We start from the raw sequence: 17873 nt of genomic DNA, 5'->3' as shown, positions 1-17873 counted from the left end.
GTCTAAAACCAGCCAGCAACTTTGAGAGCAGTGCCACCAGCTGTCAGAGAAGGGGCTGCCTGGCAGACAACTCCCTGCTTCAGACTGCGTTCCTTCAGGAAGGGTCTTCCTGCCATTCGAAGGTCTGTGGCCCATACCCGCTTTTGCTCATTTGCAGAAAAAAAATTATTGGGTATTTAGAATAGGGACTTACAGCTCAACACAGCCAACATTCTCTCCCTTCATCTTCTTGGCATTGGTTCCCTCAACCCCATAACCTCTGTATACCATGTCTCCAGGTGTGGTCATCAAGTCTCATGCCTTGTGGGACCTCCCTGCAGGTGACTCTGAAGCTTTTTCCTGTAGGGACTCTGGGCTCAGAGCTGTCCCTATTCTTAGGGTATTAGGTGCCTGGGGTGGGAGTTTGGGGACATCTTTACCCTTTGCATGGTTCTCTCATTCTCCGGCCATATTTATCTCCCCCCTTAGCCATTTGGCCAAAAATCACCAGGTACTCTTTGATGGGGTCGGGACAGGGTGGGGACAGAGTGGAGAGCCCACAACATAAACCTGGGAACAGTCGCTATGCAGTGGGGCAGGTGGGCTGGAGGGAGCTGGGAGTGCAGTGCAGGGTGCTGGGCAGAGGGAGGCTGCAGTGTGCTGAGACCCTGACAGAAGCCTGCGGAGGGTGGGTGGGATGAGGACAGCCGCACTTGTTTGGAGTGGTGAGTGCCCTGCATGAGGGGAAGGTGGTAAAGAGAACCGAGCATAGTGGGCCTAGGCCTGCTCTTTATTTTGATTGGCCCCTTCTGACTTGGAGAGATTCTGGGGTCTAGCAAAAGGAAGGTGAGTCTTGCCTGGGGAACTACATGGGTTCTGGTTGATCTAGGAATGGAGTCTGGTGTCCTGGTCATGAACTGTCCTGGTCTGAGAGCTGAGAGCTGAGTAAGCTAAGGGTATGCTCAGTCAGCTCTCACCATGACATTCGAGTTGGGTACATGGTGGGTAGTCAAGCTTTTCTTTTTTCTTTTTTCTTTTTTTTTTTTTTGATTTAATAAAGTTTTATTTTTCCAAATGTACAACTGACTGAACCTGTTCATGCATCTTCACCAGCAGCTGGGGCATCTCCATCCTTTGTGTTTCTGGTGTAAATTACTTGGGCTCTGTGATTTGAAACCAGCTTGATAAACCCTTTACTAAGGAGCTCCTGAAGTGCTGCCCTGGCCAAGGAACCACGAATCTTCAGTCTTCAGAGACCACGGCTGGAGTAATAAGTTTATAGTTGGGAACTTCCTTACAGAGTTTGTCGTATGTAGCCTTGTCAAACAGGACTAGATTGTTGAGCTTGTCCTGAACTTTGCCTTTGGACCACTTCTTCTTTTTAGCCTTGCCACCGGACTTATTTCCTGGGTCTTTGTCTTTTTTGGCCGACTTTCCGGCATCTTTCTTCTTCTTGTCATCCTTGGGCGGCATGATGAAGTTTGGAGAGTGGCAACGACCACTGCAGCCTCCCTAAGATGTCGGGGGAAAAAGGCTAGTCAAGCTTTTCAAATTGAATTTGGGACCAGAGAATTGGTGAGAACCCTGGTGTGGGTGGGACCACGCCGGGAGTGATGAAGCCAAGATCTAAGTGTGAGGCGTGAGCCTCAGGTCTCCCACAAGCAGTAGCTAGAAAAATGAGGTCACAGGGACAGGCTGGGGAGTCACCTGAGGTTGTACAAACAGGAAGTGACTATTAGATTAGCCTTGGAATGGTGGTCCCCTCATACTCATTCTAAGAGAAAGGACGTGCAAGCCACAGTACCACAGTGCCTGGCAGTCAGGGGAGATTTATTGATCTCAGAGAGGGTGTGGGCCAGACTCTTTTCCTGTGTGGTCTATCTGCAGCCCTGCTTCCTCTTTGTGAACCAGAGCTTTTCCTGGACCACTCTGCCTGTACATCACCATTGTACCCTAGGGACCATGTGATGATACTGTAGGGACAATTGTCAGGCCTCCGAAGCCCTGGGTTGGGAACCAGGGAGCCTGGAACTAGATAACTCAGTGTCACCTCTCACCCCCACACACCTAAGGGACACAGCAGCGATTGTTAGCTGCTGCTCCATGGCTCCTGGAGGTCTCTGAGCTTTCTCTGTTCACAATATTTTCTATGTGTATCTCAGTACTTTCCTGTGACATCCTTTGGTCAAAAAGAGGGCTGGGGAGATAGCTCAGTAGATAGATAGTAGATAGATAGATAGATAGATAGATAGATAGATAGATAGATAGATGTGTAAAGGGCTTGTCATGCAAACATGAGGATCTGAGTTCAGATCCTCCAAATCCACGTAAAAATCTGGGTTTGGGGGGCTGGAGAGATGGCTCAGAGGTTAAGAGCATTGTCTGCTCTTCCAAAGGTCCTGAGTTCAATTCCCAGCAACCATGTGGTGGCTTACAACCATCTGTAATGGGGTACACTCTTCTGGCCTGCAGGCATACACACAGACAAAATATTGTATGCATAATAAATACATAAATATTTAAAAAAAAAATCTGGGTTTGGAGTTATTTGCCTATGAAGCAGGTACTAGAAATGAGACAAGAGGATCCCGGGCACTTGCTAACCAGCCAGTCTAGTAAATTGGAGAGCTCCAGGTTCAGTGAGTCCCTGTTTCAAGAAATAAGGTGGAGAACCAAACTGGAATATACCTGGTGTTGATCTCAGACCTCTACATGTGCACATGAACACACAAACATACACAGACCAGCAAAAGAAAGACCCAATCATTCTGTTGATTTGTTTGGGTCAAACAACACAGGAATTTCTCAGCTGTCCTAGGAAGTGAATTGTGGAGTTGGGGGTGTAACTCAGCTGGTAGAGCTCTTGCCTAGCGTGTACATCCCGAGTTCTGTTCCCGGAACTTGATAAACTCTGAGTGGTGGCACGTGCCCGTAATTCCAGCACTCAGAAGTTAAAGGTCATCCTTAGGCTACATAGCAGGTTGGAGCCAGTTTGGGATGCATGAGAACATGTCTCAAAAGAAAAAAAAAATAATTATGGTTGGAACTAAGTGAAAGATACAAACCCTTGGTTTACTTCTTAAACAACTACACTTGCTTATGGAAAGAATTCAGAGTCTAACTTTCAAGCTTTAGTTTGATTGGGCGTCTCACCTGGGCTCCCTGATCTGCTTTGACTTGTGCCTGGAATTTGCTTTCTTATCACAGCAATGGCTGCCACCCCAGTTTGTTAAAGAGGTAAGCAAAGGAGAGTGTGTGCCCAGTGTTGGAACCCCGAGCTCTTTCGAGTTGTCCAGGAGGTGTTTGGCGGGCCGTACATCCCTATGTTACCTTCCCTGTAAACCAAGTGTTAAGGCACAGACTTTTAATTCCAGTACTCAGGAGGCTGAGGCACGTGGATCTCTGTGAGTCCAAGCTAGCTCAGTCTCTATAGTGAGTTCCAGACCAGCCAGGTCTGGATGAGACACAATGAGACTCTGTCTCAAAACACCCCATCCCCGGTTGCCTTGCTGTGTCCCGTCCCCCCCCCCCCCCCCGAGAATTCCCTGTTACACCCTGGGTTGTCTTAGCACTCACTTCAGAAACTGAAACTGCAGCTAACACGAGTCCTTGTGTTTCCCCACCCTGCCTGCTCTGTGACGTTTTAAGAGATTCGCGTTGTGAGTGCTGTTCTCACTGAAGCACATGCGTTGTGAGTGCTGTTCTCACTGACGCACATGTCCAGTGAAATGTGTGTACCGATTTCTCTGTTTCTCAGAGACCAACGCCCAAGCTAGCTCTGGTTCTCTGAAGCGGGAGAAAGTCCTGCTCTGGAGCAGTGACTTGGCTGAACAGTCAGATCAGGTCAGTGGACGTGAGGTCTATAATCTCTCGTCAAGGTGACAGTTGCAGCCCAATGCCTTCGAGCTCTTGTTGGGGTCCCTTACTCCTTTCATCTGCTTCAGCTTCTGTAGGCCACTGAATGTTAAGTGGTCATTCTATCTCATGTGTTTCTTTGGTTGCTGAAGTCGAGTACTTGTTTAGCCTTCTGGTTTTACTTTATGTGTATGTACATATGTGTGTGGTACATTGTATATGCATGTTTGTATGTCTGTAGGCACTTGTGTGCATGGGGCGTGCACACATACATAGGTAGGCGTATGCACATGTGATTACCTCCCCTACTCACTCTTCCTCCTCTGTTGAGGGAGAGTCTGTTGCTGAACTCAGAGTTTGCCTATTTTTTGGCTAGTCTGGCTAGACAGCTTGCTCCAGGGTTCCTCTGTCTCTACTTCCCCCATGCTGGGATTACAGGCAAGGCCATCATGCCCACCTGACTTTTATATATGTTCTGGGCTCCAAACCCTGGCCTTCATGTTTGTACCACACTTTACTCACTGGGCAAGCTCTGTAGCACTGGCTCTTTCCTTCAGCAAAGGACTAGTCAGATCTTCTTCCTCCTCCTCCTTTCTGACAGGGCTTCTCTGTGTAGTCCTGACTGTCCTGGAACTTGCTCTGTAAACCAGGCTGGCCTCTGCCTGTCTAATGCTGGGAATAAAGGTGTGCACCACAACTGCCCGCTGTCATATCTGTTTTTATTGTGTCTGTCTCTGTGTGGTGTGTTTATCATCACTTTCTACTTTGTTTTGTTTTTATGATTTTTTTTTATATTTATGGGTGTTTTGTCTGCATGCACATCTATCTGCACACCAGAAGAAGGTATCAGATCCCCTGGGACTCCAGTTACAGTTGTGAGCCCCATGTGAGTGCTGGGAGTTGAACGCAAGCCCTCTTAGCAGCTCTTAACCGCTGAACCATCTCTCTGGCCTCTCTCCTTTAGTTATTGAGACAGGGTCTTTTTTTGAAACCGGAGCTAGCGATTTTGGTGAGGTTGGCTGGCTGTGAGCCCTGTCTCTGCCCTCCCTAGCTCTGGGAGTTCAGACACCTGGCACCGTGTCTGGCTCTAAAGGTGCAGTTGATCTGAATACGGGCCCCATGCTTTCACATTTACTCCGTGAGCTAGTTCCAGCCTGGTTCTTTGAGCTCTTCTCTTTTCTCTTCTTCTCTTTTCTTCTCTTCTCTTCTCTTCTCTTCTCCTCTCTCCTCCCTCCCCTCCCACCTCCTTCCCTCCCTCCCTCCCTCCCTCCCTCCCTCCCTCCCTCCCTCCCTTCCTTTCTTTTTGTTTTTTGTTAGTAGAATCATTTTTATTCAGAAAAAAACAAAAACATTTTTTTTTTCAAACACACACAGGAGGGGGTATGGGTAAGGGGAGGTATCTGTCTGTCCAGCCCCAGCCCCGGGGCCTATGTGGTCTTGGTAGCAATAAGGGAAATGGGATAATGGCCCAAAAATATGATATGTATGTGTGTGTATGGAAAGAAAGGGTGCAAAAGCTGAAGGGAGTGGTGGGGGAGGGGACAGATGAGGTCAGTATTGGGAACGCCGCAGGTGGGAGGCCATTTCATAACATTTCTTGTTGATCAAGCCACCATGGACACCTTCTTTGCCCATCAACAGGACTAGCGTCTTGGCAGTCATGCTGACAGTGACATTGAATGTGGGGGCTCCTCCGGTGCTCTTGGTATGAAGATCCATTGTAAATTCTCCGTCCTGCAGCAGTGAGTCCCGGATCACAGAACATTTCTGGCCCCCAAGTGTTAACCCATTCACGAAAAAACTTGATCCGTCTTTGCCTACCAGGACACCAACCTCAGCTGGCATAAAGCTAACGAAGGTCTTCCTGGGGGACAGCGGCCCAGTCGGAGGGCCAGTCCTTGTAGCCTATGATGGCTGCATCCTGACAGGTCCCATCTGCCATGAGGCTATCAATGTAGGTGTTCGACCCCGCCATGGCACTGCTGGACTTGGACTGGCCTCAAACTCACAGCTATCTTCCTGCCTCTGCTTAGGATTAAAGGCATGCGCCACCACTGCCTGGCTCTTTTTTATTTTTGAGACAGGGTAACAGCTGTGTAACAGCTCTAGCTGTCCTGGAACTTGCTCTGTAGACCAGGCTGGCCTCGAACTCACAGAGATCTGCCTGCCTCTGCCTCCCCAGTTCTGGGATTAAAGGTGTGTGCCACTACTGCCCATCTTAAATGTTTTCTTTATAAGAGTTTCCATGGCCATGGTGTCTCTTCACAGCAGTGGAAACCCTAAGATAACAGCATGTGTGTGAAGGTCAGAGGACAACTTACCGGAGTCAGTTCCCTCCTTCTACTGTTGGATTCAAGGTTGGTGGCAGGCACTTCCCCCATAGGCATGACCTTGAATTCTTCTTCTTTTTTTTTTTTCTTTTTCTTTTTTTTGGTTTTTCGAAACAGGGTTTCTCTGTGGTTTTGGAGCCTGTCCTGGAACTAGCTCTTGTAGACCAGGCTGGTCTCGAACTCACAGAGATCCGCCTGCCTCTGCCTCCCGAGTGCTGGGATTAAAGGCGTGCGCCACCACCGCCCGGCTTCTTCTTCTTCTTCTTTTTTTTTTAAAGCCAAATTTGAAGCAAGCTTAAATACTGGCCAGGTAGATGGACTCTAGCCAGTTTTATACCCAGGTTCCTGGGAATTTGCTGACCTTGAATTCTTGAATTTTTGGCCCATCTGCCTCCATCTCCCAAGTTCTGGGATTGTAGCTGTGTGCCACTACACTAGGATTCTTCTTTGTTGGTTCAAGATGGGGTAGCACAGACTGGCCATGAACTCTGAGCTTCCTGTTCCAGCCTCCTAGTGCTGGGATTGAAGGCCTGCGCCTCCATGACTGGCTTGCTGCTGAGTTCCTTATTCTTACTCTTGTTCATCTTGCCTGTCGTTTTGTAAATTACATGCTCTGACTTAGGTCGTGTTCTCTGCACTGCTTCAGGAATGGTCTCTTTCTCCTGAAAGCAATCCCATGGACATTTCAGAATGAGTAATCTTAGAAAAAGGTTGGCTAGGCATGGTGGTGCATACCTTTAATCCCAGTACTCGGGAAGTAGAGGCAGGCAGATCTCTGTGAGTTTAAGGCCTGCCTGGTCTACAGAGTGAGTTCCAGGACAGCCAGGGCCATGTAGAGAGAGAGAGCCTGTTTCAACAAAAACAATAAAAACAACAACTTATCCCCTCAAAAATATAAAAAAACCCCAAAAAACCTCAAACAAGCAAATAAACAATACTTCAAGCCAAAACAACAACAACAACAACAACAACAACAACAACAAGAAGTTGGCATAAGGCAGTTTGAAGAGATTCCATGTTTCCATAATTTTGAATCTTCCAACTTCTGAACATATCTCTTCATTGATATTTCATGGGTCCTCAGATGGAGAATTTGTCTTGTTTGGTAGGGTTTATTTATGCATATTTGATTTTAAGTGTTATTAACTCTCTTCCTCTCTTTGTCTCTGTCTTAACACTACGTTTGCTGAAGATTGCAGAGCATGACTGACTTCTGCATATTGACTGAGGATAAATGAGCTTACTAAACTCTCTTATTAATTCCAAAAACCTGTCTTAAGTTGATTATATCACCTGCAAGACTAATAAATTTCATTTATAAAATTAAAAAAATATTTTAAGTATTTGGATGCTTTGCTTGCACGTATGTTTGTGTACCACATGTGTGCAGTGTTTGTGGTGGACAGAAAAGCATGTCAGAGACCCTAGAACCGGAGATACAAGGCTTTTAGTCACCTTGTGGGTACTAGGAACTGAACCCTGGTCCTCTGTAAGAGCATCGGTGCTCTTAATCACTGAGCCATCTCTCCAGCCCTGGATTGCTGCTGCTGCTGCTTCAGATTAACTTTTGTATGTGTGTGTGTTTTCTCTGTAAGTATGAATGCGCACAATGTGCAGGCCTGGTGCACATGGAGGTCAGAAGAGCGCATCAGCTCCCCCTCCCCCCAGAACTGGAATTATGGACTATTGTGAACTACAACAAGTGTAGGTGCTGGGAACCAAATCCAGGTCATCTTTAAGAAGGGGTTATATTCAGGAAGTGGTCTCCTGTGCCAATGCATTCAAGTGTACTTCCTACTTTCTCTTCTATAAGGTTCAGTGTGGCTGGCTTTATGTTGAGGTCTTTGATCCATTTGGACTTGAGTTTTGTGCATGCTGATAGGTATGGATCTATTTTCATTCGTCTACATGTTGATATCGAGTTATGCCAGCACCACTTGTTAAATATGCTTTCTTTTTTCCATTTGATATTTTTTGCTTCTTTGTCAAAAATCAGGTGTTCGAAGTTGTGTGGATTGATATCTGGGTCTTCTATTTGGTTCCATTGGTTCTCCCGTCTGTTCTTATGTCAATACCAGGCTGTTTTCAGTACTGTAGCTCTGTAGTAAAGTTTGAAGTCAGGGATTGTGATGCCTCCAGAAGTTCTTTTATTGTACAGGATTGTTTTGGCTGTCTGTCCTGGTATTTTTGCTTTTCCATATGAAGCTGAGTACAGTTCTTTCGAGGTCTTTGAAGAATTTTGCTGGGCATTGCGTTGAATCTGTCTGTGTAGCTCACACTTTAAAAAAGAATAAAGCTTGGGACTGGAGAGAAGGCCCAATGGTCAAGAGCACTTACTGCTCTTGCAAAAGATGCAGGTTCAGTTTCAAGCATCCACATGACACAGCTCATAACCACCTGTAACTCAAATTTCAGGGTGTCTGACATCCTCTGACTTCCATGGAAGACCCCTACACATGGTACGTGAAGACTCATGCGTGCACACAAACACACACACATATTAATAAATAAAAATAAAAGTGACACTGTAGGCATGAAGCTCATTACCATGACCACCTAAGAGAGTATTCCTGTAGTCAAAGGACTCACCAAAATGTAACGACAGCATGACTGTCAATGTTAGGGAAACACCACAGATGCAGCCCCCCCGGCTAATTCGTAGACTGCAATCAAACCCCCTGCTCAGTCCCAGTCATTCACACAGGTGTTTGTCACCTGCTGTTATGTCCTATTTTTCTCTACAGTGCTTCTTACTCTGCTGAGTCCCCAGCAGAGACTCACCATAGTGATCAGCGGAACCACTAGTCCCGCTGGCCACAGCAGCTCTGCAACCCTGACATGTGTGCCTCCTTAAGCCTCTGCTGATTCTTTCTCCTTCCAAATTCTCTTTGTGTCTGTGTCTGGGTACAGGAGGGTGTAGGATGCTCACATCTTCCTGGCCATCATCCCCAGAAGTCTACTTTGACATGACTTGTGCTTTCTTTCGGCAAGAGTTTACAGGAGACTGCTTTGTCTATTCCCTTGTTGGCAGTTCTTCTGTATACTTGTTTTAAACCATGAATTATGAAGAGAATCTGTTTGTCTTAAGATTATCTTTCTCAGTCTGTTTGTAACTGACTGTCCTATGTAAATCCCAGCTACATATAGCCTCCAAAACTCTCAGTTGGTCTGTGACACCCTGTTGTTGAAGTGAATAACTGAGAGCTTAAGGGAAGGAAGGCTTATTTTGACTCACAGGGTTTTAGGTGGTACATGGCCCCGTGTTTATGTTAGAAATAGGTCCAGGGTTCTAAGAAAATGATCAGCCAACCCTAAGTATTTCAACAAGGTAAAAAGTTTTACTTGGGCAGAAGGATGCATAGCCGCATCAGAGCAAGCAGGTAAATACACCCGGTGGGTTCTTGCTAGATTTATTATTATTATTATTATTGAAACAGGGTTTCCATATTTAGCACTGGCTATCCTTTTTTTTATTAATTAATTAATTAATTAATTAATTAATTTTGGTTTTTTGAGACAGGGTTTCTCTGTAGCTTTGGAGCCTGTCCTGGAACTCCTTTTGTAGACCAGGCTGGCCTCGAACTCACAGAGATCCGCCTGCCTCTGCCTCCCGAGCGCTGGGATTAAAGGCGTGCGCCACCACCGCCCGGCTAGCCCTGGCTTTCCTTGAACTCAGAGATCCACCTGCCTCTGCCACCCAAGTGCTGGGATCAAAGGTGTGCGCTGCCACCACCATCATCGGGTGGGATGATGATGATGATGATTATTCGAGACAGGGTTTCTCTGTAGCTTTGGAGTCTGTCCTGGAACTAGCTCTTGTAGACCAGGCTGGCCTCAAACTCACAGAGATCCGCCTGCCTCTGCCTCCTGAGTGCTGGGATTAAAGGCGTGCACCACCATCACCACCATCGCCACCATTGCCCAGTTTAGAGTGCTTGACTTTGGTGGTGGAGGTAGAGAATACTGAATTGAACCCAGCGCCTCCTCATGCTGGGCAGGTGCTCTAGCAAGCCATGTCCAGAGTTCCTGTCCGTTTTTTAGGTTGGGTTGTTCGTCTCCCTGTTTGCGCGTTTTTCTGTTTAGATGGTGTCTCACTTTGTAGCCTTGGCTGGCATGGAACTCACTGTCAACTAGGCTGGTGTCAGACTCACGGAAACTCTCTTGGCTCTGCCTCCCAAGTGCCTGCATTAAAGATGTGCACCCCTGTGCCTGACTCCTTACTGCTGAGATTCCAGCACTCGGGAGACAGAGGCAGGTGGATCTCTGTGAGTTTGAGGCCAGCCTGGTTTATAGAGTGAGTTCCAGGACAGCCAGGGCTACACACAGAGAAACCCTGTCTTGAAAAACAAAACAAAACCAAACCCCCCAAATGCAGATGCTCCTCTCTTTTCAATGTGATCAAATCCAAATTCATGATACATGCATCATGAGTTGAAAACTGTATGTGCTGACCTGGTAGCGCTACAGCCAGCAGCACAGTGCACTGTAGACTAGACCCCGAGGCCCGCAGCTACTGCAGTTCCGAGCTGCCCTGCGTGGGGCAGAGTCATAGACATCGGAAGTATTGTTCCTGTGAACATGTATCAATTTCCCACCAGGATAAAGCTGAAAAAAAAAAAAAAAGCTGCAAGCCAAATGAGCATGAGAATTCCTTTTTTTCATTGAAGTTTTTTGTCGGATACATGATTTGCAAAAACATTCTCTCTCACTGTTTCGGTTCTTTTTCAGAAGGGTGGATCTCAGACTGGCCTTGAACGGAAACTTCCTGTGCCTCCCTCTTTTGAGTGTGGAGATTATAGGCATGCATTACCATTCTTCACTTTTTAATATTCTCTCTCTCCCTCTCTCTCTCTCTCTCTCTCTCTCTCTCCCCCTTTGTTTTTTTTTTTGTGTGTTTTTTTTTTTTTGAGACAGGGTTTCTCTGTGGTTTTTTTGGAGCCTGTCCTGGAACTAGCTCTTGTAGACCAGGCTGGTCTCGAACTCACAGAGATCCGCCTGCCTCTGCCTCCCGAGTGCTGGGATTAAAGGTGTGCGCCACCACCGCCCGGCTTTTGTTTGTTTTTTTGTTCCTCTGTGTAGCTCTGGTTGTCCTGGAACTCACTTGCCCCTGGCTGGCCTTGAACTCACAGAGATCTCCCTGCTTCTGCCTCCCCAAGTGCTGGGATTAAATGTGTGCACCATCACCCCCTGGCTGACCTTTTAATTCTCTTAATAGTAACTTTTGGAGAGCAATGTTCCCCCTCTGTTGGTTCTGGTGGTTGATAGGAGACTTCACTAATGCCAAAGTCACTCTTGTTCACTTAGCTATACACACTTCCAGTTCAGACAGAAGGCTGTAGATTTTTTTTTTTTTTTTTAGTTTTTTGAGACAGTTTCTCTGTGGTTTTGGAGCCTGTCCTGGAACTAGCTCTTGTAGACCAGGCTGGTCTCGAACTCACAGAGATCCGCCTGCCTCTGCCTCCCGAGTGCTGGGATTAAAGGTGTGCGCCACCACCGCCCGGCTTTTGTTTGTTTTTTTGTTCCTCTGTGTAGCTCTGGTTGTCCTGGAACTCACTTGCCCCTGGCTGGCCTTGAACTCACAGAGATCTCCCTGCTTCTGCCTCCCCAAGTGCTGGGATTAAATGTGTGCACCATCACCCCCTGGCTGACCTTTTAATTCTCTTAATAGTAACTTTTGGAGAGCAATGTTCCCCCTCTGTTGGTTCTGGTGGTTGATAGGAGACTTCACTAATGCCAAAGTCACTCTTGTTCACTTAGCTATACACACTTCCAGTTCAGACAGAAGGCTGTAGATTTTTTTTTTTTTTTTTAGTTTTTTGAGACAGTTTCTCTGTGGTTTTGGAGCCTGTCCTGGAACTAGCTCTTGTAGACCAGGCTGGTCTCGAACTCACAGAGATCCGCTTACCTCTGCCTCCGAGTGCTGGGATTAAAGGCGTGCGCCACCACCGCCCGACTAGTTGTAGATTTTTATGGAGTTCATTGTATTTTTTCTGTGAGTTTTGAAGGATGAACCTAGGGCCTTGCCTGGGCTAGGCTATCTCTCTGCCTCAAGTTTTACCCAAATCCCAATTTACCTTTGATGAATGGTGCTTTTGTTTTATATCTAAGAATCTATTTATTTTTGCCCCATGTTGTAAGGCTTTTCTTTTGATTTTTAACTTCTGAAAGGTTCCCAACTTTGCGTTTACATTAGGGGCCTATGTGCATTTTGAGTTAATTTTCGCCGTGCTGTAAGATACTGGCCTTGAGCCCTGAGCGCACGCCGTCCTCCTGTTCCATCCAGCCCTGAGTAGCCGGAACAACAGCCACAGTGCTGACTTTGACTTCCTCTTACTTATGGACGACACCGTGAAGATCTCTAGATTTACTTGTGTAGAGTTGCTGTGGTCAGAAATTGTATTGATTTCTCGCTGTGGCTGTAACAAACCACTTGAAGAAACACGATTGACTTGTGTGTGGTATAGGCCCAAGCCTCAGTAGGCTAGAATCAAGGCTGCTTCTTTCTGAGGCCGTGTAAGAGTCCATGTGCTGATGTAAGCACCTTCTAGAGAAGTCCATGACCCTGGCTTCCTGGGCTTTTCTTCCTTCAGAGCTGCTGGTGAGGCCTCTTCACATCCCTCTGAGCTGATCCTCTAACTTTTCTCTTAAGGACCTTTGTAAAGACTCTGGCCACCCATGAGGTCCAGCGTGGTGTCTCTTTGTGGTCCTGACCATCAACACAGCTGCGAGTCAGTCCTTTCCCGCATTAGATCATCTGGCTGTGGGTTCCAGGATGCTGGCGTGGGGTGCAGAACACTAAGACAAGCTTACAGGTCTTAGGTGAGGGTGGGTTAGCTATGGCTTAGAGGAAGTAGGAGAGCGAAGGAGAAAGGTAAAGACCAGACAGGACTGACACAGGCTGCCTATTACTCCCCCAGTACCTCTCTCCCAACCTTGCTTGCGTCTGCGGAAGGAGGGGATGGGGTGGTGGTGGTGGCAGAATGTGTTGTCCCGGGTCCAGGGCTGAATTGCTACCTCCTCTCTCCATGCTGGGTCTGACCTGGCCTTGATGTCCAGCCCTCTGATCCCTGAGGCTGAGGAGATACAAATCATTCATTGCAAGATGTAGGGCCTCTTTGGGGTCCTGTTTCACAGCTTAGGAGAAATGAGTGGGTTGGTTGCTATTAATACTCCTTATTACTACTCTTCCCTACTTTTCTCTACTGATGGGCATCTTGGAACCGCCCCCTCCCCTCCCCTGGACCCACCATGGCCTGCTATTCTAGCTTCCCAGGGCCAAGGGAGGTCCACGGATTAGTCACCAGAAGTTGCCACTTACTCAGAACTGGCCATCAGTGTATTCAGTGTCTTGTTTAGGGTGCTGACAGGTGCTGAGGAAGCCCTGCTCCATCCCTTCTAGTCCCTTCAGCTCCATCCTCAATGCTTGCCAGAGGGACACTGCAGCTCAGGGGTGGGGGTGGGGGCATGGGAAAGTGTAGGTAACGAGTAAGCCTCCCCGTTGTCCACCTCTAGTGACAGGGAGCCCTGCTATCAGCATAGCAGGTTAGGAATGGGGCGCTCAGCGAGGACAGGACACGGAGACAGGTCAAGTCGGGCGCCAAGTTAGCTCTTTTTGATGCACTCCCATCCTCCTACTGACTGAGAGTCTCACAGTTGGATTTCTCCCACAGGGTGTACAGCTATAGAGCTAAGATCTAGGCCCTGACAAGGGTGTCCTTGTGGGCTTCTGGTGAGGTTTGGCCAAGAGGTATAAATTAGCCCCGCCTCTACGTCTGGCCACCTCCGCGGGTCCGGGTCCAGCGGTCTGCCTGTTGTAGGTGAGCAGAATCATTTTAGTGGCCGTCAGGGTCTGAGATCGAAAAGCTACAGAGGAATTTCAGGGTGTGAAGAGGACTGAGGAGACCTGTCTGACGATTTTTTTGCGTGTGTTGAGGCCAAGAGGATAGACCATGGGGGTCTGAAGTGGATGCCAGATTGTCTGGCACCTTGTGCCACCTGTCATGGGCGCAGGAGCTGCGCAGAACTGTCGTCATGGCAACCCGTACTACGCAACGGCCCTAGGACCCGGGTCCTCTCTTGGCTAGGGTCTGAGCGTCCCAGGGGCGCAAGGCGGGGCCTCGACCGGAGGCGGTGCCCGCGGCGGAGGGGCGGAGCGCAGCACCAAGCGCCTGGGCCCCGCGCTGAGGCTCGGCGGGGCCGGCCGGCGCGCTGCATCTGGCCGGCCCGGTAGGCGTGGGATGCGAACGGCGGGGCAGCAGAGGCGGGCTGCTGGTCCGAGCGGGTCGGCAGAGCTGGGCGGTAGGCGGCGGCTGCAGAGGCAGCGGCAGCAGCAGCGGCTGCCAGCTGGGCCTGTGCTATTCCCGCCCCCAGGCTGCAGGCCGTGGGATGGGCAGGGGCAGCTGCATGGCGGCGGAACCAGGCCCAGGCATCACTGGGGAAACCTTTAGTGGGGAAAGACAAACTGAGACGCAACCTGCTGGGAGCCGCTAGACCTTCCTCACCGGAGTCGAGGAGGGAGGATCCTTCCTTGCCTCAGCCTCTCTTTTGGAGGTACCAGGCGAGTAGGGGGTCCGTGCAAACCTGAGGGAAAGGCAGGCATTTTAGAGCTTGGAGGCCCTGAATCTGTGTGTGATGTTTGAACAGTGGGCAGATTTGGTAGAGATGGACATTAGGGCCTGGCACGAGAGACCCAGGGCAGGTGGACCTGGGTTTGGTCCCTGGGAACATGGCTAGGACAGAGTGTGGGGGAGGGGACGACAGGCTTGGGTTCTGGCTTTCTGGAGGCCAGGGCACTCCTAGGGGTTTAAAGCCTTTTGCTCGTGGCGTTTGGCATTTGACAGTGACTGAGCAAAGGAGTGATGGCGTGGAAATGATGGGGAGAAAGGATTAACCAGCAGAGACTACTTGGCCCGGACAATCGCTAAGAGGAAGGGAATTCTCAATGGAGTCCCAGGTGGTCAGGAGTGGGGCCAGCCTGTGCCACCAGTGGGCGTGAAAATGGAGTGTGTACCTGAGAAACTGGAGTGTGTGGATCCTTGGGGTCCTGGTGTGGCAGATGACTCCCTAAACACTTTAGTAAAGCTGTGGTGTAGTTTTGAGAACCCAAGGGGGTGAACAGAGGGGGCAAGAACTGAGAAGAGGAAGGGACCATGTACTGTGGTGGAACACATCACTGTCACGGGTGACAATAAATTTTATGTCTTTGTCTAGACAGGACAGTAAACAGAGTCCTCATGCCAGGTGTTGAGGAGGCTGGAGAGGAGAGCCCTGATTGGAAGTGACTTTTGCCTGGGTGGGTAAAGGCTGCCAGGAGTGTGAACAGGCCCAGATATCAGCACCCACAATCTGGGTACCACAGACATGACAGCCAGTCTTAGGGACTTATGAAGAGACGGTCTTGCCACAGCATTCCTGAGGTTGGCCCTGAAGGTGGAGGGGAGCCAGCAGCAGAAGCCCATCAGAGGAACTGGAAGTGCGAGTGTGCTGATTGAGATAGAGGGTACAGCAGGAGGTGTGGCCAGGAGAAGAGCGCTTCTCCAGAGGCTTCTTCAGAGCGAGGGCTAGCGGTGGTGGGTCAGGGAAGATAATGATCTGCTTTGCCCTAGATAGCCTCAGGAAGGGGAGAGATTGAGCTGTGGGTAGAGGAAAGAGGGGTGGTGGAGTACAAGGCAGTCGTAGGAAAGTACGAGGGACTTGGAGGGTGGGTATCTCAGGTTTTGGATGACGGTCCATCTAGGATTGAAAAACTTGCTAAGTGCCTTGTCTCCAGGGTGGGATCTGGGTCTCCAACTCTCCTTGTGCGCCTAGTACAGCACAGCTACCTCAAAATGCCCAGAACCTTCCAAAAGAAGTGGCCTAAAGCCGCCGGTCCGGGCGTTGTTGTCCAGGGTGTCAGAGCCAGGAGAGACGAAGGTTTGGGTCCAGCCGTGACAAATCACCAGGGCTTTTAGAGTGGCGGCCGGGGGTGGGGGGGTGGGGGTGGGGGGAACCACTTCCGTTCCATTTCCTTCCTGGCGGTGGCGGGAATGATATCGGTCCCTCAGGTGGGGCTGCAGCGCCCTCTGGAGGCCCCGTTCCGGGGCTCCAGGTCTCGGGTGCTAGCAGCGGCGCGTGCGTGCGTCCAAGGAGGCCTCCTGCACCCGGCGTGGGGACAGCACCACACGCAAAAAACAGCCAGGCCTGGGAAGGCTGGCGTGCGCCCTGCCAACCCTAGCCTCCGTGCCACTCTGCCGCACAATCTGAGTTGTATCTGGTCTTTCACAGGTTCCGAACTCGCCGGCTGGGAGCGGCAGCACAATCCAGGCAGCTGGACAAACCCCCGCACCCGGATGAGCTGCGCCATGCCGGAGGGTTGAGCGTCGCGTTCGCCGCTCTCTGGGCCACAGCAGGACCTCGTCCGGCTTTGTGTGAGGACCGCGCGCCAGGGCCGAGCCCGGGCCGCTGACCATGGTGCTGCCGCCTCCCGACCGGCGCCACGTGTGCCTGACCACGCTGGTGATCATGGGCAGTATGGCAGTCATGGACGCATACCTGGTGGAGCAGAATCAGGGCCCGCGAAAGATCGGCGTGTGCATAATTGTGTTGGTAGGCGATGTGTGCTTCCTGTTGGTGCTGCGCTACGTGGCCGTGTGGGTGGGTGCCGAGGTGCGCACGGCCAAGCGTGGCTACGCTATGATCCTCTGGTTCCTCTATATCTTCGTGCTGGAGATCAAACTCTATTTCATCTTTCAGAACTACAAGGCGGCGCGTCGTGGAGCGGCCGACCCGGTGGCTCGCAAGGCACTGACACTGCTGCTGTCAGTGTGCGTGCCAGGCCTGTTCTTGTTGCTCGTGGCACTAGATCGCATGGAGTATGTGCGCACCTTCCGAAAGCGCGAGGACCTTCGTGGCCGCCTCTTCTGGGTGGCTTTAGATTTGCTGGATCTGCTGGACATGCAGGCCAACCTCTGGGAGCCACCGCGCACCGGGCTGCCGCTGTGGGCCGAAGGCCTCACCTTTTTCTATTGCTACATGTTGCTGCTGGTGCTGCCCTGCGTGGCGCTCAGCGAGGTCAGCATGCAAGGGGAGCACATTGCACCACAGAAGATGATGTTGTACCCGGTGCTCAGCCTCGCCACTGTCAACGTGGTGGCCGTGTTAGCCCGTGCCGCCAACATGGCACTCTTCCGAGATAGCCGAGTCTCAGCCATCTTCGTGGGCAAGAACGTAGTGGCATTGGCCACCAAGGCCTGCACGTTCCTCGAGTACCGTCGCCAGGTTCGTGACTTTCCACCACCTGCGCTTGCGCTTGAGCTGCAGCCGCCTCCTTCCCAGCGCAACTCGGTGCCGCCGCCTCCACCACTGCATGGTCCTCCAGTGCGCCCCCACGGACCCTCACCCACTCGTGATGCGTTGGACACGTGACAGGGCCCCGTGGGCCGCACAGACGCTGGACTAGCTGCGCGCGGTTTGCATGGGATGGGATGGGGCAGGCTCCCGTTAGGGACAGTGCTGTGAGTACCTGTGCAGTGAGTGCCTGGGGTTCCGGGGCGCGTCTGCTTCTTCATCTCAGGAATCTCTCGGACCACGGACCCTCAGCTTCCACTCCACTGGCTCACCTCGATGCACAGGGCAGCTGGTGAGGCCTGGTCCCGAGTGGAGATAGATGCCTCAACCCCCGCTGGGCTGCCAGGGTGGGAAGGGCGGGCAATGTTCCAGGAGATCTGGACC

General features: G+C 50.3%; 1 protein-coding gene and 2 pseudogenes across 2 annotated transcripts; 1 reads left to right on the top strand and 2 right to left on the bottom strand.

The window, feature by feature from the left end:
- Positions 1-1075: 1075 nt before the first annotated feature.
- Positions 1076-2032, bottom strand: LOC130882200 (40S ribosomal protein S25-like; annotated as a pseudogene).
- A 3334-nt stretch (positions 2033-5366) lies between these two features.
- Positions 5367-5809, bottom strand: LOC130883099 (profilin-1-like; annotated as a pseudogene).
- Positions 5810-14302: 8493 nt separating this feature from the next.
- Tmem121 (transmembrane protein 121) lies at positions 14303-17827 on the top strand. 2 transcript variants are annotated; one of them, XM_057783068.1, is made up of 2 exons: positions 14303-14390; positions 16428-17827. In XM_057783068.1, exon 2 carries the CDS (start codon positions 16611-16613, stop codon positions 17565-17567), a length of 957 nt encoding a protein of 318 aa, XP_057639051.1. In that variant the 5' UTR covers positions 14303-14390; positions 16428-16610; the 3' UTR covers positions 17568-17827. The 2 variants fall into 2 exon arrangements, with proteins under 2 accessions (XP_057639051.1, XP_057639052.1); XM_057783069.1 differs by having other exon boundaries at positions 14318-14714.
- Positions 17828-17873: the final 46 nt, after the last annotated feature.

Source organism: Chionomys nivalis, chromosome 10 (assembly GCF_950005125.1).
Source record: "Chionomys nivalis chromosome 10, mChiNiv1.1, whole genome shotgun sequence".
NCBI lineage: Eukaryota > Metazoa > Chordata > Mammalia > Rodentia > Cricetidae > Chionomys > Chionomys nivalis.
The sequence above is the reverse complement of the archived record's forward strand: the minus strand, read 5'-3'. Positions and strand labels throughout refer to the sequence as shown.

Excerpts from the sequence above, each read along its gene's own strand:
- Tmem121 (XM_057783068.1), top strand. The coding sequence starts at position 16,611 with ATGGTGCTGCCGCCTCCCGACCGGCGCCACGTGTGCCTGACCACGCTG.